Source organism: Gopherus flavomarginatus, chromosome 5 (genome assembly GCF_025201925.1).
Source record: "Gopherus flavomarginatus isolate rGopFla2 chromosome 5, rGopFla2.mat.asm, whole genome shotgun sequence".
Lineage (NCBI taxonomy): Eukaryota > Metazoa > Chordata > Testudines > Testudinidae > Gopherus > Gopherus flavomarginatus.
In genome coordinates, this window is record NC_066621.1 from 98983515 (window position 1) to 99009161 (window position 25647).

The window sequence follows — 25647 nt, forward strand, 5'->3', positions numbered from 1 at the left end:
CCCTGTTGTTCGTATGGATTGTACACAGAGAGAGAGCAACACACAAAAAAGGATTGTAAAATCACAGAAACTGACACAAGGGGACCGAGGGGCCAGTGTAAACACTGATTAGATTAAGTTGACAGTGCCTCTGTAATAACCTAGAATAATCTGCCAGTCTGAGAACAAAGTTATATTTACTCAAGCAAAGCACATTGTTTAATTCTACTGTTTGCTTATGGAAATGAGTTTTAGTGGAAATGGAAGTTGCCGAGTTTTAGTGTATTTGAGAATTCTCTCCTTAGCTGTAGCAGGATTAGGAGTAGTGCAAGCTTCGAGGGGTGACCTCACCAACCCTTCACATAGCCTTTTGGGACCAGCTGGAGGAGCAGTGGGTAAGTCAGTCTTCTGATCCCATTCTGTCTCTGTCCTCTCTGCTGAGACGGCCCATAAGGGTGTTCATTCTGATACAGGCACTTGTCTGTTGGCTACTTTATGTAGGCCAAACAGCCATCACATAGTAACAAATGTCATTGCTAACCTGACCAGCTGGGTATCTCTAACCTGCTGACATGCCAGGTGCAGCACCCATCCTTTCTGCCACTGTGGTGTTTTTGTTCAGTTCATAACAAGTGGAGATTTCTGGGAGTTTGGAAACTGGGGTGTAGGCTGTTCTTTACAAGTCCAGTTCTGTCATTTGTTCCCTAGGATTCCGTGGTCTCTGAGCGGGATTATGAAAGTTTGGTTATGATGCGGATGCGCCAAGCGGCTGAGCGACAGCAGCTGATTGAGCAGCTCAAACGGGAAGACGAGGAAGAGTCACATACATAGCATGGTGGAATACATATTCTCTCCCCTATCTTTCAGCTAAAAACTTGTTTTCTTAAATTAAGTCAATAAACCTCCTTTTTTAAAAACCTTGCGGGAATATTTTCTTGGAAAGTGGACAGAGCTAACACTCAGCATCCACACATTCCTTTAATGGAAGGGAGAGATGGCTGTCACCTAATCTAGACTTTAAAACAGTAGCTGCCCTGTAACTGAGGACCTTTTTCTGAGAGGTGCTAACAAAATGCAGCTCCCACAGATTTAAGAGTGGTAGCTGCTCAACATCTGTCAGGATTAGGTCTTGAATTTTTTACACAGGAGCAGAAGTTTCATATAGCTTCTCCAGTCACACACATCTGACTGCTGCTGAAAGTAGCCCATGGACGGAAATCACACAGTCTCTTTATATTAATTCTTTATTATCAGCTACAGTAGGAACTGATCAGTACAAATCAATCCAGGAATTATATGCTGCTGGTGAGATTACGCAGCCAATACCTGAAATATTCACAGGACCTTTCTCCAGTGATGAAATATCTTTAGAGAATTACAAAGACCATGTTTTACACTGAAATGGCAGTCTCAGGTCTGACCAGGACAGTGTCTGCTCACGCCAACCATAATCCCACTTGAGAGTCAATGTTCAAACTGTTCTCAATGCTAAGGGGGGCTTGTTCAAATAGCAAGGACTGGGTCAGTGTCTGGCAGCCTATTCTTACCGTTCCAGGGAGATTGCAACAAGTAGTCTATGTTTGACCTACTCTGAGGACTGAGCAGGGGCTGCATTTAAATGGTGGCCTCATGAGCAAGAAGATCAGTGCTTAACTTCTCCAGGGGCAAAATCAGGCTAATGCTTGACTTCACTCAAATACTTACTGAATGGGCAAGATTAACACTTAAAGTGCTGGCATTTCCCAGACTGCCATTCAGACAAATACTTAGGAGGAGCCATCCAATCTCCAAAGGATTCATGCATGATTTACCCTTAGAATTGAGTGGGCACCTCTGCCTCCCCTTAGAGTTCATCTAATGGCATTGATGGTAGTTTTCCATTATGTGAAGTTTTGACTATACAGCACTTCCCCTGTGTGTGCCTGGAAACTGGGACAAAAGTGGATTAATTAATGGGGAAGCTCAATGCCAGTCCTGTGCTAGATGATCCACAGCAATGTCTTGTCCAGGTGGAACACTACAATCTTCCATGCTACTCCTTGTGCAGACACCAAACCAGGGTCTGGCCCACCCCTGTCATGCTGACCACTCGGTAGCCATATTTCTCCAGCTTGTCCAACACGATACGGGGTGCATCATTCACGTAGTACTCCCAGCTGCAGCCAAGAAAGAAGAAAGGAAACAAGATGGGAAGGTCACAATGGATGGAAGAGGCACAGCTTCCCTTGCTAAAGAGACCTTGTGTCTCCAGCAAAATCAAGTTAATTCTGTGCAAGACACTGCTGTCACCACTCTGGGATAGAGCCCACCAATGTCCAGCTATACTACACTGAGACTAACAACCAAAATTTTCAAACTCTGTGAAGCAAATTTGCCCAGAATTAAAGAGCCACCTAAAATTGGAGTGTAATTGTCCAAAACCACAGTCTCATTGTGTGCCTCAGCCTTTTAGAAGATTGAGCTGTTGAACCAACTCCCACCTGTGCACCTTTAGGGCCTCATCAAAATGAGGAGAATCCCTTTACTGATCTGAAAGAGGAAGCAGCATTTTATGTCTCTTTGAAGGTCTGTTGCAAGGGACTGAAGTAGGTATTGGTTGAAGGCTCCAAAATTGAGTTTCTTAGGCAGCCAGAGTGCAGAAACACTCATAGCCACACCACCAAAAGGAGAGAAGAGTCCTGTTTGAAGGTGAATACATTCTAGGCAGAACTGGTAGTTAAGGTTGCCTGCCCTTTACCATTCTAAGAGCCTATTTTCAGTTGCTCGTAACTTTGACCATTCAGGCTGAAGCTTTCTATGCTGGGTGTCTGCCTCCGGCTGAATTGCATTGGCAAGTTTTAGCAAAAAGTATTCGGACATTGCTAAGAAGGAGATGAGAAATATATACTGTTTGCTCATGTTAAAAAAAATCTTAGTTTATGTGAGAAGCTCTGGTGCCCCCATCGTTTGCAACCAGGGCTTGAAATTTGTCAGAGGGGAGCCTTTTTCTGTTCTCATGAAGATTCCCAACTTTGGCCCAAGTTATGAGCCTATGAAAAATCTGAGTTCACACTGGCTCAGTAGACATACTAGAGTTTTGCAGCTAAATTCTCTGAAGATTGTCTGTACTGAGCATGTTCCAACCCAGAACAGAGCAGGACTATCCTTACAGTTGATTCTCCAAGTTGGTCAGGGTAACAGAAACAAGGAGACTGTGCTCTCGAATGCAGAGGGGACAAGGACCAGAATGGGGTGGGCGGTGACAGGAGTAGGTTGGGATAAGGAGCCTGTGGGGTGGAGACTGGGAATGAGAAGGGATGTGTGGGGAAAGAGACTGGACAAGGACCCAGTGGAGACTAGCTTGTTCATCCAAACGCTACACTGAATGAGGTAGGTATTCTTGGGGGGAGGGGAAGAGTATGATACTGTAATTAGACTGTATCATAATGTATATGCACAAGGGGCTTAATAAAGGTTGGCCAGACAACCATAATTCTGGCCTTTCCTAACAAGTACTTGACTTCACACCCTTAATAATGTTCTTTTACTATAGTTTTTTTTGGGTGTGATACATATATACACTGATTGGAAAAGCTACCTAGTTATCTGCCAGAAAATGACCATACCAGCCAATATGCTGATAATGACGAGCTATGGGGTCAGAGTTAAAGCTGTTTGTGGAATCTTAATTATACATTTCCTGACTTCTAGACACTAAAAAAAACCCCAAATAAATCCCCAAAGTTGCCAAAGTTGAGGTTGTAAAATATTACTGGAGTGCAGGGGGTGGGGGGGGAGGTATTTTCAAAGTATAATAATGGTGAGATGTGAGAGCTTGCTGAAGACCTCTATTTTCTTTCTTCTGACACACTACACTTTGTTATAATTATAGGTGCGGTGTAAAGATACGTATTACAACTGCTTTTGAACTTAATACTTCCCATAAGAGGCTTTCAGCATGCTTTTTAAGTGTCAATTTAGGCTCTCATGTTGAGGTGAGTAAATAATATTCCCATTATGCAAGTGAAGGGACTAAGGCAGGGAAGTTTTGTACTTGAGCAAGTTGGTGGTGAGCCAGGATGAGAACCCCAGTTGGAATCCTTGTCCTGTGCCTTAGTCACAAGACCACTAGTTGTTCAGACAAAAGACATGTTGTATATGACTTAAGGATTTAGTCATCAGTGTTTGTAACCTGTCTGAAACAGTGTGGATTGGCTGTCAGAATTTACAGATTCCTCCCTTTCAGATAAGAACGGCCGTACCGGGTCAGACCAAAGGTCCATCTAGCCCAGTATCTGTCTACCGACAGTGGCCAATGCCAGGTGCCCCAGAGCGAGTGAAGCTAACAGGCAATGATCAAGTGATCTCTCTCCTGCCATCCATCTCCAACCTCTGATGAACAGAGGCAAGGGACACCATTCTTTACCCTTCCTGGCTAATAGCCATTTATGGACTTAGCCACCATGAATTTATCCAGTTCCCTTTTAAACACAGTTATAGTCCCAGCCTTCACAACCTCCTCAGGTAAGGAGTTCCACAAGTTGACTGTGTGCTGTGTGAAGAAGAACTTCCTTTTATTTGTTTTAAACCTTCTACCTATTAATTTCATTTGGTGACCCCTAGTTCTTGTATTATGGGAATAAGTAAATAACTTTTCCTTATCCACTTTCTCCACATCACTCATGATTTTATATACCTCTATCATATCCCCCCTTAGTCTCCTCTTTTCCAAGCTGAAGAGGCCTAGCCTCTTTAATCTTTCCTCCTATGGGACCCTCTCCAAACCCCTAATCATTTTAGTTGCCCTTTTCTGAACCTTTTCTAGTGCTAGAATATCTTTTTTGAGGTAAGGAGACCACATCTGTACACAGTATTCAAGATGTGGGCGTACCATGGATTTATATAAAGGCAATAATATATTCTCAGTCTTATTCTCTATCCCCTTTTTAATGATTCCTAACATTGTTTGCTTTTTTGACTGCCTCTGCACACTATGTGGACATCTTCAGAGAACTATCCACGATGACGCCAAGATCTTTTTCCTGACTCGTTGTAGCTAAATTAGCCCCCATCATATTGTATGTACAGCTGGGGTTGTTTTTTCCAATGTGCATTACTTTACATTTATCCACATTAAATTTCATTTGCCATTTTGTTGCCCAATCACTTAGTTTTGTGAGATCTTTTTGAAGTTCTTCACAATCTGCTTTGGTCTTAACTATCTTGAGTAGTTTAGTATCATCTGCAAACTTTGCCACCTCACTGTTTACCCCTTTCTCCAGATAATTTATGAATAAATTGAATAGGATTGGTCCTAGGACTGACCCTTGGGGAACACCACTAGTTCCCCCTCTCCATTCTAAGAATTTACCATTAATTCCTACCCTTTGTTCCCTGTCTTTTAGCCAGTTCTCAATCTATGAAAGACCTTCCCTTTTATCCCATGACAGCTTAATTTACATAAGAGCCTTTGGTGAGGGACCTTGTCAAAGGCTTTCTGGAAATCTAAGTACACTATGTCCACTGGATCCCCCTTGTCCATATGTTTGTTGACCCCTTCAAAGAACTCTAATAGATTAGTAAGACACAATTTCCCTTTACAGAAACCATGTTCACTATTGCTCAACAGTTTATGTTTTTCTATGTGTGACAATTTTATTCTTAACTATTGTTTCGACTAATTTGCCCGGTACCGATGTTAGACTTACCGGTCTGTAATTGCTGGGATCACCTCTAGAGCCCTTTTTAAATATTGGTGTTACGTTAGCTAACTTCCAGTCATTGGGTAACGAAGCCGATTTAAAGGACAGGTTACAAACCTTAGTTAATAATTCCGCAACTTCACATTTGAGTTCTTTCAGAACTCTTGGGTGAATGCCATCTGGTCCCGGTGACTTGTTAATGTTGAGTTTATCAATTAATTCCAAAACCTCCTCTAGTGACACTTCAATCTGTGACAGTTCCTCAGATTTGTCACCTACAAAAGCCAGTTCAGGTTTGGGAATCTCCCTAACATCCTCAGCCGTGAAGACTGAAGCAAAGAATCCATTTAGTTTCTCCACAATAACTTTATCTTTAAGCACACCTTTTGTATTTCGATCGTCAAAAAGCCAGTAGAGAGAAATATAACTTCAGCAGACATCATGAAGAGCTTAAACCTTGAGCTTACCAAGTTCCAGTAACCTCTGATGCATCTTGAAGAATTCACATTAACCACTAAGCCTTCCAACTAGTGACAGGCACTGCAATATGGCATGAATGTGCCAAATTGGGAACTTCTAACCTAAATGATCTGAAGGCTCGAGCTGGAAAAAATTAGTTGTGGTGCTCTCCCAAGCTCAGCCTGCTGGGGACACCAAAATGAAACTCACAGGCGCCTATGCAGATGTTCAAAATAGGATCACATGCTCAGTTGGGCTCCTCCAGTTTGGGATTTGGATAAAACCTGGAGCAGGACCAGATTAAAAAATAGGCACAATAGACACATGCTTTGGACTCAGCCTCCCAGCGCTGTGGTGAAGGCAGAATCTAAGCTCTTATTTATTTATTAAAAAAAAAAAAAGTGCTATCCTTCGTAGTTACAAGAAAAGCCTGGACATGTGACCCACCTGTAACTGATGCAGTGACATCTGCTTGAGTCTGCAGGCTGCCTCCAGCAGCACAGCAGTCACAAGAAGGAAAGCTGGCCCTACACCTACCCCTAAAGATGACCAGACCCCCCCGCTGGCTGGGAAAGTGGCTTAGATGCCCTGCTGGCAGTACAGTATTGGCTCTCCCCTTACTGGGGCTCAGATCTCTCAGCTCCACTCGGTGGGTCAGACTGAGGGTGGGAAAAGGTGAAATGCCACTCAGTAGATTGTGCAGCTCTGTACAATGTGATCATCCCTCTTTCTTATAGGCAGTGAAATAGTTAATTTTAATGTTATAATTAGGCACCTGAGTTAACATGAATTCAGGCACAATTCACCTCCCTTAGAGCTTTTATTTCAGGCTCTCTGCAAACTCAGACCTAAATGCATTGGTTTGTGAGTGAGTTTTGGGCTTTTAATAAAATGCTGGTTATACAACTTAATTATGGAATCACTACTGTGGACCCAGAACACAGTGAAATCCAACCATTGTGAAGCTTCATTTACAATGAGGTAGACAGAAAATCCTGAGTTGCTGGGAGTTAAGCTTTGCTCTTCCTATAGTAAATGTTTCATGTCATTCTAAACAGGTTCTGCTGGGCTATTGCCCTTGGAATGCAGCAACTGTCCTCAGCGGGAGTGAGCTGCTGCATTCCAAGGGGGTTATTTTCTTCACACTCCCTGTCTCCTCTTGCTCAACCCCAGCAGTGGGAGGAGGCAGCAGGGAGCTGCTTCTCTTTACTGTGGCCATCAAGGACTATCCTGTACCCAAGCCATCCTAGCAAATGGGTGGGGTGATAATTAGCTTGCACTATTTTCAAAACACCTACTAGCCTGAAGCAGATACAAAATATGAGGGGCAGGAGGTAGATCCTGGGGCCAACTCTCTGGTGGGAAGCCCAGCCTCCCACTGTGGGACAGGAATAGATTCTGGGATTGCTATCAGATACTGTACCTCAGTCATTATTTGCTTTTGCAACAGGTTCTGACTAGGAGGTGTCTTACAAATTTGAAGCTCCTCTCCTGGGAGTTTCTGGTGTTATTCCTTCTTTAAAAACAAACAAAAAACCTGGTGGTGACTGCAGCAGTGAGGTAAGGATACATCCACTGCTTTACCGTAAGCCTCCCTTTTTCTGGGGTCCTCTTCCCCCATGCATTACGCGACTGTGTTCCCCTGTTCATAATCCCCTCGCTGCAGCACAAAAAACTGTCAAGAAATTCAATGTCATTGCCACCTTGTGGTTTTGAATAGCAGCATGAAACTGATCAGAGACTTGTAAATTCCACCCTGTCACCACTAATTAGGCTAAACTATGGGGCAGAAGAGGCACTAGAACTGTGTCTTCAAATGCAGGAAGACAACACTGCACTGATTTATGTTTGGAAGACTCTCTTCAACCACAAGGACTAGAACTTTTTCTTCCCCAGCTGAGAATTTAAGTTCTGTAGGGGTAGATAATTTAGGCCTCCATTTGCCAGGGTGATGAGTGAGCAAGGAGTTTTGCAAAGCTCTGATAACTAAAGTTTCAGGATACAGGGGGAAAATGAGTAGGGCTCCTTCTGTGTAATTAATGCTGTGGGTTTTTTTCTCCTCTACCACTCAAAGATGGAGCTGGACTCCAGTCAGAAGAGAGATGTAATAGCTTCTCCTCCACTGTTTTAATGATTTTTTTCAAAGAGAAATAAGCAGATCAAGTAAGAATGGATTTTGGATGCAAACGACATGTCAAAAACACTTACAAGTTTTATACTAAAGTGGAAGGTGGTGTCAAAATCAATGCAAGCAGCAAAATAATATGCAGGGATCTAGAGGAACTAGAACTATGGACAGAAAACAACATTAAAAATTCCAGTTGGAAAAATACAAACTAATGTGTGTGGGGGGAGGGGGAATTGGAAATTCGCTGCCCACTGAAGTCAATGGAAAGGCTCCTATTGATTTCCATGGTCACTGGTTCAGGCACTCAAAAGGGACACCTGGACAACAGCAATGCAGAGAGTGGCTAAATGGTGTCAGCTTGCAGTGGACTCTAGCAGCGAAAGAGGCCAGGAACCAAATATGGGAGCCAGGAAGTGAGTCATTCTTGATGCATCTCTGGTGAAACTGCACCTGAATTATTGTGTTCAGTGCTGGGCACCTGAGTACCAGAAATATTAATGGCTGCAGGAGTTCAAATAACAGCAACAAAATGATTAGGGGGCTGGATAAGGGATTGAATCATGAGGAAAGATTAAAAAGCAAACTCTGTCTAGCTTGGTTGACCTAGGAGAAGGAAGGTGGGCACCATGATAAGCGACATGTGTCTGATGAAGTGGGTATTCACCCATGAAAGCTTATGCTCCAGTACGTCTGTTAGTCTATAAATTGCCACAGGACTCTTTGTCGCTTTTTAAAGATATTTGGAGACTGTAAACAGCAGGGACATTAGGGTGGTAAAATGGGAACATCCCTACAGAAAAAGGAAAGACGTAAGCTTAGCATCAAGAAATGCTTCCTGGCAATGAGATATAGTAGTATTATAGATGGTGACTTGCTGCTGCAGCATCCTAGGCAAGTCACTTCGCTCCTCTGTGCCTCAATTTCTACCACTTACATCCTGGGGACAGAGACACTATGGCTATGTCTACACTGCAATAAAATACCTACGGCTGACCTGTGTCAGCTGACTTGGGATTGCAGGACACAGGCAGCAGAGTTGTAAAACTGCAGTTCAGAGATTTAGGCTCAGGGTAGAGCCAAGCTCTGAGACCCTCCCCCATTGTAGGGTCCCAGAGCCCAGTTTCCAGCCCAAGCCCAAATTTCTTCACTGCAGTTTTTATAGCCCAGGAGCCCGAGTCAGCTGACATGGGCCAGCTGCAGGTGTTTTATTGCAGTGTAGACATAGCCTTGCTGATCTTTGAGGATGACAGATGAAAAATGCAATATAAATATTATTTGCAGTGTAGCTGTAGCCGTGTTGATCCCAGGATATTAGAGAGACGAAGTGGGTGAGGTCATATATTTTATTGGACCAACTTCTGTTGGTGGAAGGGACAAGCTTTTGAGCTTCACAGAGCTCTTCTCTGTTGTGGGCCCTTTCCACCAATAAAAGGTATTACATCACTACCCTGCCTCTCTCTCATAATTATTGTTTTTGTTGCTGTTTGTTTTAAACAGGAAACTAAGAGGCAGTGCAAACTTTATACAGGGCTAACAGCTAAGAAGAGTTCCCAAGTTCTAATCCGAACTCTGCTGCTAGGTGGCCTTTGGTAAGTCACTTAGGCCTGGTCCACACTACAGCGTTAAATCGATTTAAACAGCGTTAAATCGATTTAACGCTGTACCCGTCCACACTACAAAGCACTTAAAATCGATTTTAAGAGGTCTTAAAATCGATTTCTGTACTCCTGCTCAACGAGAGGAGTAACCCTAAAATCGATATTACTAAATCGATTTAGGGTTAGTGTGGACGGAAATCGAAGTTATTGGTCCCATTCTTTTACTGAGCTACCCAGAGTGCACCGCTCCGGAAATCGATGGTAGCCTGGGACCATGGACGCACACCACCGAAGTAATGTGCCCTAGTGTGGACGCGTAAAATCGATTTTATAAAACCTGTTTTATAAAATCGATTTTATTAATTTAGATTTTACTCTGTAGTGTGGACGTGGCCTTAGGTGCCTACACACCTTTAAAAATCTGACCCTAAATCCCAATGATTTCAGTGGAAGTTAGGTACCTAAATACATTAAAAATACTTGACACTTAACCCTATGTGCCTCAGTTTCTCCATCTGCAAAGAGCAGGTCAAATTAACTGGAAAGCTTTGCAAAGCAGTCCCATTATGGATAAAGTCTATTAACTGAGAGTCATGCTGATGACCCTGTTCTTTTGAGGAAAGAAACGACATAAACGGATCTCTGGATCCACTGCAATGGTTGTTGAAAGACAGGCTTCAGGGTAGCAGCCTCATTGACAGAAACACCAGTTTCATTACAGTACATTGCTACATCTGTCTTAATGAGACAGACTGGAGGGGTATAATGGGCCATTTCACTTCAGGCCACTTCACCTTGAATGGTCCCTTGAAATATGTGTTTACTTCTGCTAAACAATCTGTGCCACCTTGCATTTAGCTCTGACACTCTGAGTATGTTTCCCAGACCCGAAGAGGAGCTCTGTGTAAGCTCGAAAACTTGTCTCTATCACCAAGAGAAGATGGTCCAGTAAAAAAATATTACCTCACCCACCTTGTCTCTTCAATGAGAAACTTCAGGAGTGAGAAAAGAAAACTGCCCATGCTAGATGTGGGGGGCAGAGGGGGTAAATGACAAAGGATTGGAGATGGTGAGGAGGAGGAAGCGGAGAGAGAAGTAGCACAGAAATACTTACAAATGGTTCCCCAGCACGTTCCTCTTAATGGCACCGAGGTAGTCCATCAGATGTTGATCAGAATGTTCATCTCCAACCATTGTGGGTCCAACTTCCTGCAGAAGGAAATTTAAAATTCAGCAGATTGAAAAAAAAAATACCATAGTCCATGCATTTCTTCATCCCAACTTTCAAAGGACAGGTTAAACAGAAGAAATAAAAAGCCCAAAGAGCAAACCCTTGCAGTGTGAGGGAGGGTATGTTGCCCACCCACATCCACGAGAAATGTGAGACTTTGGGGGGAAGCTTATTTCTTGCACTTGTTTGCCAAGTTACACTCTTGCTACCAAGATCACAAGCAGCACATCTAGGAAGGAGAACTACTGTGAAGGAGATGGAGAGGAGAATCTATTGTAGGTAAGCAGAAGAGTTCATGTTTACTGGAAACCTCTTTGTTCTCTAAAGCCTGATCTACATTACAAAGTTTGGTCAACATAAGCCACATTGTGTTGACCTAATAATGTACGTGTCTACACTTAAATTTGTCTCCCACCAATGTAAGTGCCCCCTTATAGCGACACAGTAACATCACTTCCCTGAGTGGCATTGAGCCATGGTTGATGTACTGAGATCAATGCACTGCCAGTGACGACATTGCATTACTATGTCGACCTTAACAGTCCTCCAGCAGCTGTCGCAGAATGCCCAACACTGACTGCTGTGGTCATAATTGTGAGATCCACTGCCTGGGGGTCACAGAGACTAGAAGGCCCCCGCCCCCTTTTAAAGCCCTGCAAATTTTTGAAATGCCTTTTCCTGATTGTCCTGCTTGGTGAGCACACCTCTAGTTGCTCTCCATTGTTGTGTGCAACCATCTAGATGACCATACCAGCTACGCGCTCCAGCTTGGAGTAAACAGGAGATATTGGATCTTCGAGGCTTGTGGGAAGAGTTTGTGTGTGCAAGCACAGCTATGGATCAGCTGTAGAAATGTGGACATCTACGAGCAGATTGCACGAGAGATGCAGAAGGGTACAGCAGGGATCAGTAGCAGTGCTGTGGGAAAGAGAAGGGACTGTGGCAGGAGTATCGGAAGGCTAGGGAGGCTAGCAGTCGATCCAGTGGAGAGCCTCAGACTTGCTGCTTTTACAAAGATTGCATGACATGCTTGGCAGAGACCCCACCACAACCTTACCACCATGGAAACCTCTGAGAAGCTCAAGTCACAGTCCCTGGCATGAACAGCAAGGATGAGTAGAAGGTGGAGGAGGATGAGGGACATGCGACCAGAGGGATCCAGCACCTGTTTGAGACTCCATTGCAGCCCAGTCAATCCTGGCGGTTGAACATGGGCAAGCCCAATGCAGGGGAAGGAACCTCAGGTAAATGTAATTGTATTTCCCCTCACAATGATGTACTGATGGCACCCCAAACTTAACAGGACACAACTATCAACTGTTCACTAATTTACTCATACTAGAAGAAGTATAAGTACAACAGAGGTAGAGTTATCTGCTTGTCATTCCCCTGTAGTGTCCCTTGCTTATGTCCCTTGAATCCTCCTGAGAGATCTCAATGAAACTTCCATGGAGGTACTCTGCAATCCTCTGCCAAAGGTTTCCAGAGATGGCAACCTTATTGCTCCCTCTGTGGTAGGACACTTTCCCACGCCAGTCAGTGCTAATTTCGGCAGGCACCATTACAGCATGCAGGCCAACGGCATGTGGGCCTGGACAGCTTCCGGACATCTGCAGCAGCTGTGCCCTCTGTGACTTTGTTACCCTCAGGAGTGAGATCTCAGCTAAAATCATCACCGCCTGTGGAAAATGGTGCCAGTATTCAAGTGCTCTTGGCCTACACTCAGTTTCGTGCAACCAAGCAATTGGCACCTCATTTCCCTCACTTCTAGCAAGCCATAGTCAATATCGCTGGCACTCTGAGTGGCACTGTGCACAAGCATTCCAAAGCAGAAATGTCAGCAAGTATGTCTGGTTTAATGCTTTAGGGGATCAAAAGAAGGGAGTTCTGAACCTTACCTTTTACCTTCCATTGTGACTATACTGACACCAGTGCCTTTTGTGTTTTATCAGCAGCTGCACATATTGCAGACTGTATGGAGAAGGCAGGCCCAGGAGTCCCAGCAGGAAAAGGAGAGGGAGATGCACCAGGATATAACAGGGCTTCTCCAGCAGCAAGCCCAAATGCTGCAAACTCTTGTGGACCTACAGGTTTACCAATCCTGAGCTCCCCTCCTTTTGCAGTCCCTGGAGAGCTCCATTGCAGCACCTCCCTATTCCCCCCTTGACACATGGCATCAGGGGGGCCACGTCCCTATTCTACCCCGGGGGACATTAAGGACAACTACAGCTTCACACCTACTGATCTGTGAGAGCCACAGCTGCTGTATTTATAGGTAAAATGGACATTGCAGTTCTTTCCCCTTGTTAAGTTCTGTTCCATTAATTTATTTTATTAAGTTTTCAATGTATTTGCTTTTAAATTGCACAGATTTTTCTTTGCACTGATTTTGTTACTGAATAAAATTTATTATTTGGAAAACAATTCATCTTTTTTGGTTCACAATATATGCTGCAGAGTGCCTAGCACCCCCTTACTTGATACTCATAGGCTCAGTAACAGTATAATAATCATAAATGTACAGCAAACACCACAAAATTACTCGATGCATTGTCAGTGTTATATTTACAGATGCACACCAAGCACCACACAATTCCTAACAGGCCCCAAAACAGCAGGCCAGGTAGAGCACAGTACATCACAGCCCATTACTGTGTCTCACTGTTAAAGTGCCATTTCAATGCCTCCCTGAGCCATAAAGCTCCATATTGAGCTCTTCTAATAGCCCTTGTGTCTGGCTGTTCAAACTTGGCAAATGGCTGCTCCATCTCCACCCCAGCAACTTTTCCCCCTTTGCTTCACAAATATTATACAGGATGCAGAAGGCAGCTATAGTCATTGGGATGCTTTTTTCACTGAGATCTAATCTTACGAATAAAAAGCGCCAGCATCCCTTCAGTCTGCCAAAAGTTTATTCAACTGTCATTCTGCATCTGCTGAGCTGGTAGCTGAATCTTTTCCTGGTGCTGCCGAGGTGGCTGGTGTACAACTTCATGAGCCAGAGGTAGGCCAGGTCCCCCAGGACCACTATTGGAATTTCAACATTGTCAATAATAATCCACCAGTCAAGAAAGAAAGTCCCTGCTTGTAGCTTTCTGAACAGTCCTGTCTTCTTAAAGATGGGAGCCTCATGCACCTTCCCTGACCAGCCAACACTGATGTTGGTGAAGCATCCCCAGTGATCCACCTACACTTGCATAACCATAGAAAAGTAGCTCTTTCTCTTTTTTATGTATTCTGTGGCAAGGTGGTCTGGTGCTAAAATAGGGAAGTGTGTGTCGTCTACTGCTCTACTGCAGTTTGGGAACCCCACAGCTGCAAATCCATCCACTATGTCCTGCACATTGCCAAGAGTCACAGTCCTGCATAGCAGGAGATGATTAATGGCCCTGCACACTCGCATGACAATAGCCCCCACAGTGAATTTTCTAATTCCAAAATGATTTCCCACTGACTGGTAGCAGTTGAGCATTGCAAGCTTCTACAGTGTGATCGCCACTCATTTCTCCAGTGCAGCTCCCATTTCAGTGTCCCTGAGCTGGAGGGCTGGGGCGAGCTCAACATACAGATCCAGGAATGTGGAACTGTGCAACCAAAAGTTCTGCAGTCAGTGCTTGTCATCCCAAGCCTACATTACAATGTGATCTCACCAGTCAGTGCTCATTTCTCGGGCTAAGAACGGGCACTCCCCTAGCTGCAGCTGCTTTGTGAATGCCACCAACAACCTTGAATTGGTTCTTGCTACGTCCCACAGCAATCTGACCTCCAGGCAATCATCATGTTCCCTGCTGATTTGGTTATTCTTGCAGCTCTGCTAATACCGGAGGATCGTGCATCCTATGCTTGCAACATGTATAACAATAGTGCAGAGCTGTGCAGACTCCATGCTTCTGTCCAAGACGGTGGACAGCAAGGAGCATGGTGCAGGTTCCTGGAATTTTTTAAAAAGGTATGAAAATTTTGGGATATAGATGACATTATGAGATGGAGACAGTTGCATGCTGGGAAGTTGACCCCTGGTCCCCAGTCACCCCTTTGTGACTTTTTTCTGCCCCACCACACATTGCCAAAACTGCCCAAAAAACTGTGCACTGGACGGTGGCAGGATGCATACTGGGATACCTATCCATGGTGCAGCGCACTGTGTATTGATAAAAGCCCTCCTGGTGAGTACATGCACCGCCAACACAAGGAGCCAAGGATGCATGCGATATACTAACTGTGGAGGCTTTATGCCAAAGTAACTTATGTTGACCGAAGTTTGTAGTGTAGACACTCCGGGTATGCCTACACTGCAATTAAAAACCCGTGGCTGCCCCATGCCAGCTGACTCGGGCTTGCAGGACTCAGGCAATTTAATTGCAGTGTAGATGTTTGAGCTCAGGCTGGTGCCAGACTCTAAGACCCTGCGAAGTGGAAGGGTCCCAGAGCTCAGGCTGCAGCCCTCGCCCAAACACCTACACCACAATTAAAAAGCCCCTTAGCACGAGCTCTGAGAGGCAAGGGTCAGCCAGCATTTGGCTACTGATTTGTTTGCCCACTTAAGCACTTCCTACAGGACACAGGATCTGCCTCCTCTCACAATGGGAGTGTGTGCCTTAGGCATATTGCTCTAGCAGAGCCCTCTGCTGGCTGAGCAAGGAGAGGTGCTGATGAGGTTCCAAAAAGATCCTTCTTCCAGAGGAATTCTCTAGCAGATAAATGTGGTTTCATGAAATGAGAGGAAAATGCTGGTGACCATCTCTGGGAATAACCAGGTACAGAGAAATGCCAATGAAATGTAAAGTGATTGTTGGCATGTACCCTTTAAAGCGAAGAAAAGCAAATGAGATGGAGGTAGGAAGACAGAGGTGCAAGTCATCTGAGTGTTTACATTGTGCCATGTATATCCCAACTGCTTGTATTAAAGAGCATTTACACAGTGCTACAAATGTGTCATTTTACAGAACATTCTCTGCCCCAAAGAACTTCCAAACCCAAGGTCCTAATTATACTGTAATGTATAAGGTTGAGGGGCTAGGTTAAAACATGGTAGCCTTGGATACGATCAGAACACGGGTCAGCTTTACAACATGGATGAGACCACACCATGTTTTACCTTGTTCCTGAATTATACTGTGGCTCTGCGCTTTTGCATGGCCGTTACCAGACTATATTGATTACGGTTAAAACAATTAGTTGAGATTTACAGTTAAGAATGAACTGTGTTTTAACTATGTCTGGGGACAACAGTCTTGTAACAGAGTCCTCCAACATAATAGAAATTACAGGGCTAACAGGAACTAAAGACAACACGCAGGACAACAGTACAGGTAAGGGGGAGAGGAGAGTGCATTTGATGAGGAAAGGAGGACTTGAGAACAAGGCCTCTCAAACACTTAATACTCTGCCTGTCTATAGCACTTCCAGACACAGAACTCAGAATGCTTTACGGCCATTAATTTTTTAATCTTCACAACACGTGTGAAGTAGTCAATTATCACCCCTACTCAGACTGGATTGATTTAAATCAAGGCAATTTAAATAAGTGATTTAAATCAAGTGGAAAGCCTTGATTTAAATAACTGATTTTAATAAACTCTTCCATTTGTGCTTCAGTTCTTTTCTAAAGAAAGATGCATTGTCATTCATTGCTATAACCATTAAAACATAAAATCATAGGACTGGAAGGAACCTTGAGAGGTCATCTTGCCCAGTCCCTTGCACTCATGGCAGGACAAGCATTATCTAGAGACTATCCCTGACAGGTGTTTGTCTAACCTGCTCTGAAAAATCTCCAAATCTCACATGTTGATTTATAACTAAATAGAGCCTTTACACTGGATTTGTTACATCTTTTTGCTACCTTGGAGGGTACACTATAACTACAGACATTTATATAAGCAGTTATATACCTTAATATTTTCAGATTCTTATTTATTAATTGTGCATTTTTAGTATGTTTGAAAATGGTGAATGACGTTTTTTTATTTACAAGATAATTAACTTTTTGCTCATGATTTGTGTCACCCTGCATTAGTGTGGTAACTGGAATTTAAACACACAAAACAGCATATGCCATTTATTTTTATTAAGCAAAATAAGCCCTTAATACAGTATATGAACTATTGTGCCATACTTATGAAGCTTGATCGCAAAAGTTGGATGTTTTCTGCTGATTCTTTATATTAAAAAACAATATTTTACTGAAGGTTTCTGATATAAGCTCATGGATTCAGCACATTTATTTAACTTTTATGTAAATATGAGACACTATTGTAAGTTTTGTATTTTGTATTAAATTCAGATTTCATTTTAAACTGATTTATTTTTAAAAATAAAATTATTTAAAGTTAAAAAATCCAATTTAAGTTTAAAAAAATTCTATTTATTTTTTCAACAAAAAAATATATATTTTTATCCAGCTTGGCCCTATTTTTATAAAAACTGAGGTACAGTGTCTAAGTGACATGTGTGAAGCCACAGAGTGAGAATCTAGTAATCCTGGCTCCTTATCCCTTATTTAACAGAGCATTATCAACTGCTACAACTGGGCATGGAGGTTGGGTGCTGTATCCAAGAGGGGTCTCCCCCACATGTTCTGGAACCTAGTACAGCCATCACCAGACCATAGGCACCAAAATGCAATAGTTAAAAACTCATTTTAACTACTTAGACTTAGTTAAGAAGAGCATGAGGATTTTACTGCCCCAGGCAAATAGGAAATGTTTGCTCTTCCTTATCACGGGTCAATTACATTTCTGGCTGACTGTATGGTAGACAGGGCCAGCTTAGCAAGCAGGTTGTTGAGGCGGCCACTCCAGAGAGGGGCAGCACGTCCAGCTATTCGGCGGCAATTCGGCGGAGTGTCCCTCACTCCCAGTCGGAGTGAAGGACCTCCCACTGAATTGCTGCAGATTGCAATCGTGGCTTTTTTTTTTTTGGCTGCTTGGGGCGGCAAAACCCCTGGAGCCGGCCCTGATGGTAGAGCTGGCAGTGGATAGAAAGTAGCAGCAGAAAGTAATCTTCTCTGGAGCCAGCAAGGTTGAAGGCGCAAGAAAATATGATGATTTTGTTTTTTACAAGAAAGATGAATGTTGGAACCCAGAAGTTCCATGGAATTTCAGAAGGGGAGAACCAGGGGTGTGCCCATAGGGGATGAAACAACCCCAAACAGTTTAGAACGGCCGTACCTGGTCAGACCAAAGGTCCATCCAGCCCAGTATCCTGTCTGCCGACAGTGGCCAATGCCAGGTGCCCCAGAGGGCGTGAACCTAACAGGCAAAGATCAAGTGATCTCTCTCCTGTAATCCATCTCCATCCTCTGACAAACAGAGGCTAGGGACACCATTCCTTATCCATCCTGTCTAATAGCCATTAATGGACTTAACCTCCATGAATGTATCCAGTTCTCTTTTAAACGCTGTTGTAGTCTTAGCCTTCACAACCTCCTCAGGCAAGGAGTTCCACAAGCTGACTGTGCGCTGTGTGAAGAAGAACTTCCTTTTATTTGTTTTAAACCTTCTGCTCATTAATTTCATTTGGTGACCCCTAGTTCTTGTATTATGGGAATAAGTAAATATCTTTTCCTTATCTACTTTCTCCACATCACTCAATTTTATATACCTCTATCATATTCCCCCTTAGTCTCCTCTTTTCCAAGCTGAAAAGTACAAACTTAGGGCCTGATCTTGCTTCTACTGAAGTCAATGGCAGTTTTTCCATTTTTCCCTTGACTTCATAGATGGCAAGTTATATGGGCCCGTGCACCATCAATATTCAGGAAGGTGGGCCTGGCTCCACCAATGTTTAGGCTTATATTTTCAGAGCTCTCCCGTCCATAGGATGGACCAGGGCAACCGCCTCAGGCCCCATGCTTTGGGGGGCCCTGCGCTTCAGGGGGATGTGGGGTCCAGGGCAGCCTGGGGAGTTAGCAGTGGGTCTGGCTTTGGCAGCAGCAAGTTACTCAGACAGCTCCGCTCCGCCTCGCCTCTTCCCATCCCTGCTCTGCCCTGCTCCCATTCCAACCCTTCCCCCAAAGCCCCCGCCCCCTCTTCCTGCCCCTGCTCCACTCCTATCCCACCCCTTCCCCCAAGGCCCCACCCCACCTCTTTCTGGCTTCCGCCCCCTCCCCCGAGCAACGCCAGGAGCAGGCAGGGCAGATCAGGGTGGGGCTGGGTCACTTGCTGCTGCTGCCAGCGCCAGGTCCCCTGCTTACCACCCAGGCCACCCAGGACCCACTTCCCCCTGAAGCGTGGTGCCCCCAAAGCGCAGGGCCCAGGGCGATTGTCCCCATCTGTCCTATGTATGGGACGGCTCTGCTTGGACCCATTCTGGACACCACCAAAAATTATACAAACCTGGCGCCCTAGGGAGGAGCTCTGTCTCAGGTCTAGTCTACACTAGAAAAGGTTTGCTGATATAGCTATACTGATATACCCTCCAAGCGTAGATGCAGCTTGTAGCTGGCAAAAGAGTGCTTTGGCTGCTATCACTTATACCTCTGCTCTGAATGGGATAAGCTATAGTGCCAAAAGCACTTGTTTGCCAGTATAACTGCCTCTACACTAGGATATAAAAGTATTGTAAAAAAAACACACACCCCTCTCTAATAGACATTACGGTACTTGCAAGTTTTAAGTGTAGACCTGGCCTTAGTGCCAGAGAAAAGAGGGGTTATGCCAGGGAAATAGCAAGGCCTGTGACCAGGAAAGGAACAGAGCTTGGAGACCCTGTATTGATTTCCACTAACTAACCTTAGAGACAAATCACATACATGCTGTTCCTGGAATGTGCGCTCAGGGTGATGGTGGGCAAGGGCACGATTATGCGAGCCTATGTTACAGAAGCAAACAAACTAGCAGCCCAAAGCAGTGCACCTTGACCCACTACTGGCTTAGCAATGAAATTACTGGACAGTAGAGGCAGCTAAGTCCAGCGCAGTGGCAGCATGACTTACATACAGGACTATGGGAACACAGCACAGCAATGATAGCAGAGGACTTGTGCATAGCCAGCCAGGTCAATGTAACCTCTGGCAGGGAGGTCAGTCCTCTGCCCCATAGTCCTCATCCATTAACACAGCAACTGTGTTTAAGAAACAATGCATGTTTCTTAAATCAGCAAAGCCTCTATAGTATCAGAGGGGTAGCCGTGTTAGTCTGGATCTGTAAAAGCAGCAAAGAGCCCTGTGGCACATTATAGACTAACAAAAGTTTTGGAGCATGATGTTTGCCAGAATAACTGCATCTACACTAGGATATAAAAGTATTGTAAACCTCTATAATAAGAACAGAGCTCTAGCACTAGAGAGTACACCTCTACCTCGATATAACGCTGTCCTCGGGAGCCAAAAATTCTTACCGTGTTATAGGTGAAACTGCATGATATCGAACTTGCTTTGATTCACCAGAGTGCGCAGCCCCCTCCCACCCCCCGATTGCTGCTTTACCACGTTATATCCAAATTTGTGTTATATTGGCTCACGTTATATCAAGGTAGAGGTGTACTTAAAGCAATTTACTAACTGTTCTGTTCACTAATAATTAAAAAACAAATCACACATTTTAGACAGTTGTGTGACACACAGAGTCATTCTATCCATGGCAGGGAATCCTTAGTTCTGCAACCACGGAATAAACTGCATTTTTTAAATATACATTATTTTGAGCACCTCACCTACATCCTGCTCAGTCATCTCAGCTGGACCTATTTTCCAACATTCCAAACCAGCAGCTTCCAAAAAGCTACTGCACAAAGAACAAAAATCTGGCACAGCAAAGGCAGCAATGCCCCCCTCCTTCTGGCCATTGCCAATGTGGACCAGGTGAAAGCAGGATTTATTTATTTTTTAAACGTACATTAGCCCACTACTGATTTCAGTTGTTTCACTTGTGGACCAATGACAACTTTAAGCTCTTTCTATAACATTTACTATATCCCACTGAAGTGCTGAGATCCCAAACTCTCCAATGACACACCGGAGGACCCAATCCTGCAATTAGATCAACTGGAGTGGACTTCTGTGCCATGCAGAGACGCATTAATTCCAAGGGAACTCTAAGACGGGACAGGAGTTTGCCCACAGCAATCCAACTACAGGACTGAGGCCAGTATTTGTAACTAGCTCTGAGGATTTATGAACCGTAGACATGACCACTGTGAGTATGTGACACACACATATTCATTTTCCTACCATCCAGAGCTTATCTGTGGTAACTACGGCAACCTGACCATGCAGACACAGAGATATGAAAATCTATACCAAAAAAACCTTTAAAAGCACTGGAAATAGCAAGTATTATATTGAATTATAAATAAGATGAGATGGTGTGTGGCTATTTGGGATCATTTACATAACCTGTGAAGGGTTAAAGCATCTACCCCAAATCCATTACAGTAAACAGGAAAGTCTTTATTCCACTACACACCATCATGTTTTCTCGCTCTATATAACATACACGCACAGTTTCAGGAAGGTGTATAATAGGAGCAGTTCTTCCACTACCTGAGTTTGTATTTTTTTACAGAACTCCTAACTGTGGGTTAATTTGTTTGTTTCACAGTCGAGTTCTTCCTATTGCAAAAATCACATCCTCATATTCTGGACTTCAGTCAAAATTTACAAGTCTCCCCTTTAAAAAATAAAGAAAACAAAATAACTTTTGCCCGCTTTTTAGACTTTATGCAGACAGCACCTGAAACTCTGTTTGCAATCACTGTGTTTCCTGACCTGTGTGAACCAATGTTTTTGTCCTGCACATGACTAGATTAGACAAGCAGGCTATAGGCTAGTTGGGAGTGCCCAGAGCACAATTCTCAGAAAAACATCCTGTTCCACAGTAACTATGCTAGCAACCATATTTAAACATGGTTTCAACTGTACTGTTGCATGTTCAACATGCGTAACCTGGTCAGACTTCCTATTTCCCTCGGTAGGACCATCAAGCAGAGGAGCGGAGGCAGGACTATTTGCAGGGAATGGTGAAAATCGATGGTGAAGGCAGCCACACGTGCTGGTTTGTTAGATGGCAGGACAATTCCTTCTCAGACACACTCAGGCTCTTACCACTAGTTTCCTTTTGCCTCCATAAATTATCTCTGAGCTATGGACTATGTTTCTTCCTATTCAGTCAGAGCCCTCTAAGGCCTTGCCAACACTAGACTTTTGTAACTGATTGCCAGTTAACTCAGGGTACAGAAGTCTAACATAGACATACTCTGAATGATGCCCATATGAGACACCCAGGAAAGGGAGAGGACAGTCCGTTGAGCTTTTTCCTCTCCACATTCCAGTCAGTGCCCCAGAGACAGTTATCTGGCTAAGTGCAAGACTCTTTGAGTGTAAACCATGTATCATGGGAAAGGAGAGGGAATTTATCAAGCCCGGTACAAGTGTCAAAACACAACCATGTAACACATGCCAGGATCTACCTGACAGCAAAGAGAAGAGTCAAGGACTATATTAGCTGCACAAGCAGGCAACAGTATAGCACACTTCTACTGGAGGATGGAAAGTCAGCTGTTACCCAGCTCTTTGCAGAAGGTACCTACACAGCTGGACAACAGTACTGTACATTGCACTCCTGGAATGGGGGGTAAGAAGGGAATCAGCTGCCATCCAGCTGTTTGCAACCACACTATTTACCTCCAAAGCTGGGCAGTAGTATCTCAATACTACAGAAGCAATTCAAGTATCATCCAGCTGTTTTTAAAATGCACTAAAATCTCTGTACAGCTAAGCAATGGTACTATACATGGCACTTGGGAATTAAATTGGGGGGAAGGAATTAGCTGTCACCCAGATGTTTGCAAAGGTACTAAGTTACCTGCACAGCTGGACAGTAGTACCTCGCACGCCTAGAGAGGGGAAATCAAGTGTCATCCAGCTGTTTGTAAATTCAAACACAAACAAATCGTCAAGCCTGGATTTTATACCCACCGCCAGCACCAGACATAAACAAAACCATGCACTGGAAATAAACCAGGCAGCGTGTCAGAAACATCAGTGCACGTTAACGAGAAGCAGCTGCCACCAGGGACAAGAGTAGGATCAGTAGCGAGCGAGAGCCCCGCGATCTCCTCCGGAGTGCAGCTTGCGCCCGGCGGAGCCCGCTTGGTGCTGCCACAAACCCCGAGTGAAGCCAGAACTCGCCCTGCTGCCATGATTCAAACCACGGAAGTCGTTCCGGGCCCTGCCCCTCTCCGCCTGTATTTCTCAATAATCTCCAGCTCCCTCCCTTCCTGGGGACTGGAGAACTGCTACAGGCTGGGCTTCTCTGGAGGGGGAAGGAAGGGCTCGGTCCGGATCCTGTTAAGCCAGGCACTCGCATGCCCGCTAGGAAGGCGGAACAACGGCCCCAGTGGGAGAGGGTCCTGCGACATGCACCCGCCGCGCACACTCACCATGCGGATCTGCGTGCTGATGAGAACGTAGGGCATGATCCCGGCACCAAGGCGGAGTCTGTTGCCCACCGCTCCTGCTCTGAGTCTGGCTCTGCCTCCAGCCCCAGCTTAGCCTCCCACACGTGACATCCTGGCCAGACGCGACCACACCCCCGCCGGGGGCAGCCTATGGCCCGAGGGGACTGGGTGCACCTTAGCGGTGGAAGCAGCGTAGGCCCGTTACCTTTCCCCGCGTGCTGCCGGGGATTCTCCCAGCGCTTGCTGAGCTCAGTGCCTGGCTGCAAAGGCAGCGGGCGGTCCCTGCAGCGTACCTGAGCCAGCCTCGCTAGGGCGTTGGCGAGGAGGGCTGCGTAGTGTGTTGCTGCCAAGCTGGGGCACTGTACACGGCGGAGCTCTCCAAAGGGCATGGGAGAGCCTAGTCGCGTCTGCGAAGAAGGCCTGAAAGCAGAGGGCAGGCTGGATGGCAGGCCAGAGAGGTCACGTGGGGTCAGTCCATGGAAAGTTTTGAAACTCGGGGGGGGGCTGTCTTGCATTGGATACAGAGCTAGTTAGGGAGCTGATGTAGGTAGAGGCAGGGGCCCTGCTTGGGGAGGCTTGATTTATTGTATTTTCCCCCTTTCTATTTGTATCCACCAAAGGGAACCAGAAAAAAACAACAACACTCATCCAACAAATCACTGTACTTGGTGCAAATGTCAACCTGCCAAGGCTGCCTCCCTTCAACTCCCATCAACCTCTAGGCACACTGTCAACGGGACTGTAACAGGACCCTTCCCTCTCTTTGCTCTAAACTGGGCCATAACACTAGTTCTAAAGGAGGAATTAAATCTTGACTCAAAAGCACGTATAGACCTGAACACCAGACAGTCTCAGGAGTTGTTCAAGTGCCTCCTGCTAACAGCCCCAATGGACTTAGGAGAACTTAACTGCAACACTCCTCTGGAAAATAAAAGGAAGGGAAGCAAAAGATGGAGCTAAAATATTCACTTCTGTGTAAGTCGGGAAATCATGATTTCCCTAGCAAAGAAGCTGGGAAATGGAGTGATATTGCATCCAGTGCAACCTTAGAAGTGTGTAGTGCTGGTTAAGGAGTGAGTATAAGCAGGGGCCCCTGGAGATGCAAGAATATTAATAATAATTGATTGATTTGAGAAGATGATTAGAATGCAGGCTCAGAGCCAGGATACCTGGGTTCTATTTCTAACTGCCATTGCCTCATCATGCTGCTTTTAGGTCAGTCACTCCACCTCTCTTTGTCCAGCTGTTTAAAAAAAAAAAAAAGCTAATATTTACCCACCTCAGAGGATTTTCATTTACTTCAGTTTTGTAAACTTTGGAATCTCCAGCTGAAACTAAGCAAATGTCCGTTAAACACCTACAAAGTCAGCAGTTTGGTCTTTCTGGTGTTTAAATGTAAACTGTTTTGCTAAGTAATAGGTCCTGAGTGTGTTAAATCAATAGTCCAAATTCACTCTGGATATACACCAGGATTTAATTTGAGCCAATAGGTTTCTCCCCAACTCCAAAAATTGTAAAATTCCAGGGGGTGGGGAGGGATGAAAGGAGACTCAGGAAACAAATGGAATTAGTGGGAGAGGCTGGGCATATTATAGTCTTGTATCCCATGGTGCAGGTGAAGTCATTAACCTTCAACACCCAGCCTAACACTTTAAAAGTTTGGGACAGTAATACACAGAACCACTGAACTCAGCAGAAAAGTATCCTGGGGAATGGATGAACTGGTTATGGAAGAGGGCACAGTGGTAACTAGATATGTAAATATATGGCTTTATTTTAAGCACACCTGTATCCCACTTGAGGCCCTGATCCAGAACAGTACTTAAGTACAAGACAGTGGGACTTAAGCATATGCTTGAGTGCTTTCCTGAATCAGGGTTGAAATGTGCACAACCAATACTTCAACATAGGGTGACCAGACAGCAAATGTGAAAAATCGGGGCAGGGGTGGGGGGTAATAAGAGCCTATATAAGAAGACCCAAAAATAGGGACTGTCCCTATAAAATCAGGACATCTAGTCACCCTACTTCAGCATGAGGCTAGGGAAAGGGATGCTGCTGGAAGTAGTGTGTTTGGATGAAATTTTAAATAGAAGCCTTGATTACTTGCAGTTATGAACAACCTCATGACCCTGTTTGCAAGAACAGGGATGTAAGCCTTGGCCACTT

At 44.6% G+C, this 25647-nt stretch overlaps 2 protein-coding genes across 2 annotated transcripts in view; one reads left to right on the forward strand and one right to left on the reverse strand.

The window, feature by feature from the left end:
- DNAJC17 (DnaJ heat shock protein family (Hsp40) member C17) overlaps window positions 1-896 on the forward strand; it is a 34237-nt gene extending 33341 nt beyond the window's left edge. The window contains exon 11 of the mRNA XM_050954869.1: window positions 688-896. Coding sequence (XP_050810826.1) covers window positions 688-810 — 123 coding nt within the window. The 3' untranslated portion in view covers window positions 811-896. The remainder of the gene's footprint in view (window positions 1-687) is intronic.
- A 313-nt stretch (window positions 897-1209) lies between these two features.
- Window positions 1210-23773, reverse strand: GCHFR (GTP cyclohydrolase I feedback regulator). Its single transcript, XM_050954913.1, has 3 exons — window positions 23461-23773; window positions 10960-11054; window positions 1210-2135 (listed from the first exon to the last, which is right to left on the reverse strand). Exons 1-3 carry the CDS (start codon window positions 23494-23496, stop codon window positions 2012-2014), a joined length of 255 nt encoding a protein of 84 aa, XP_050810870.1. The 5' UTR covers window positions 23497-23773; the 3' UTR covers window positions 1210-2011.
- Between the last annotated feature and the right edge of the window lie 1874 nt (window positions 23774-25647).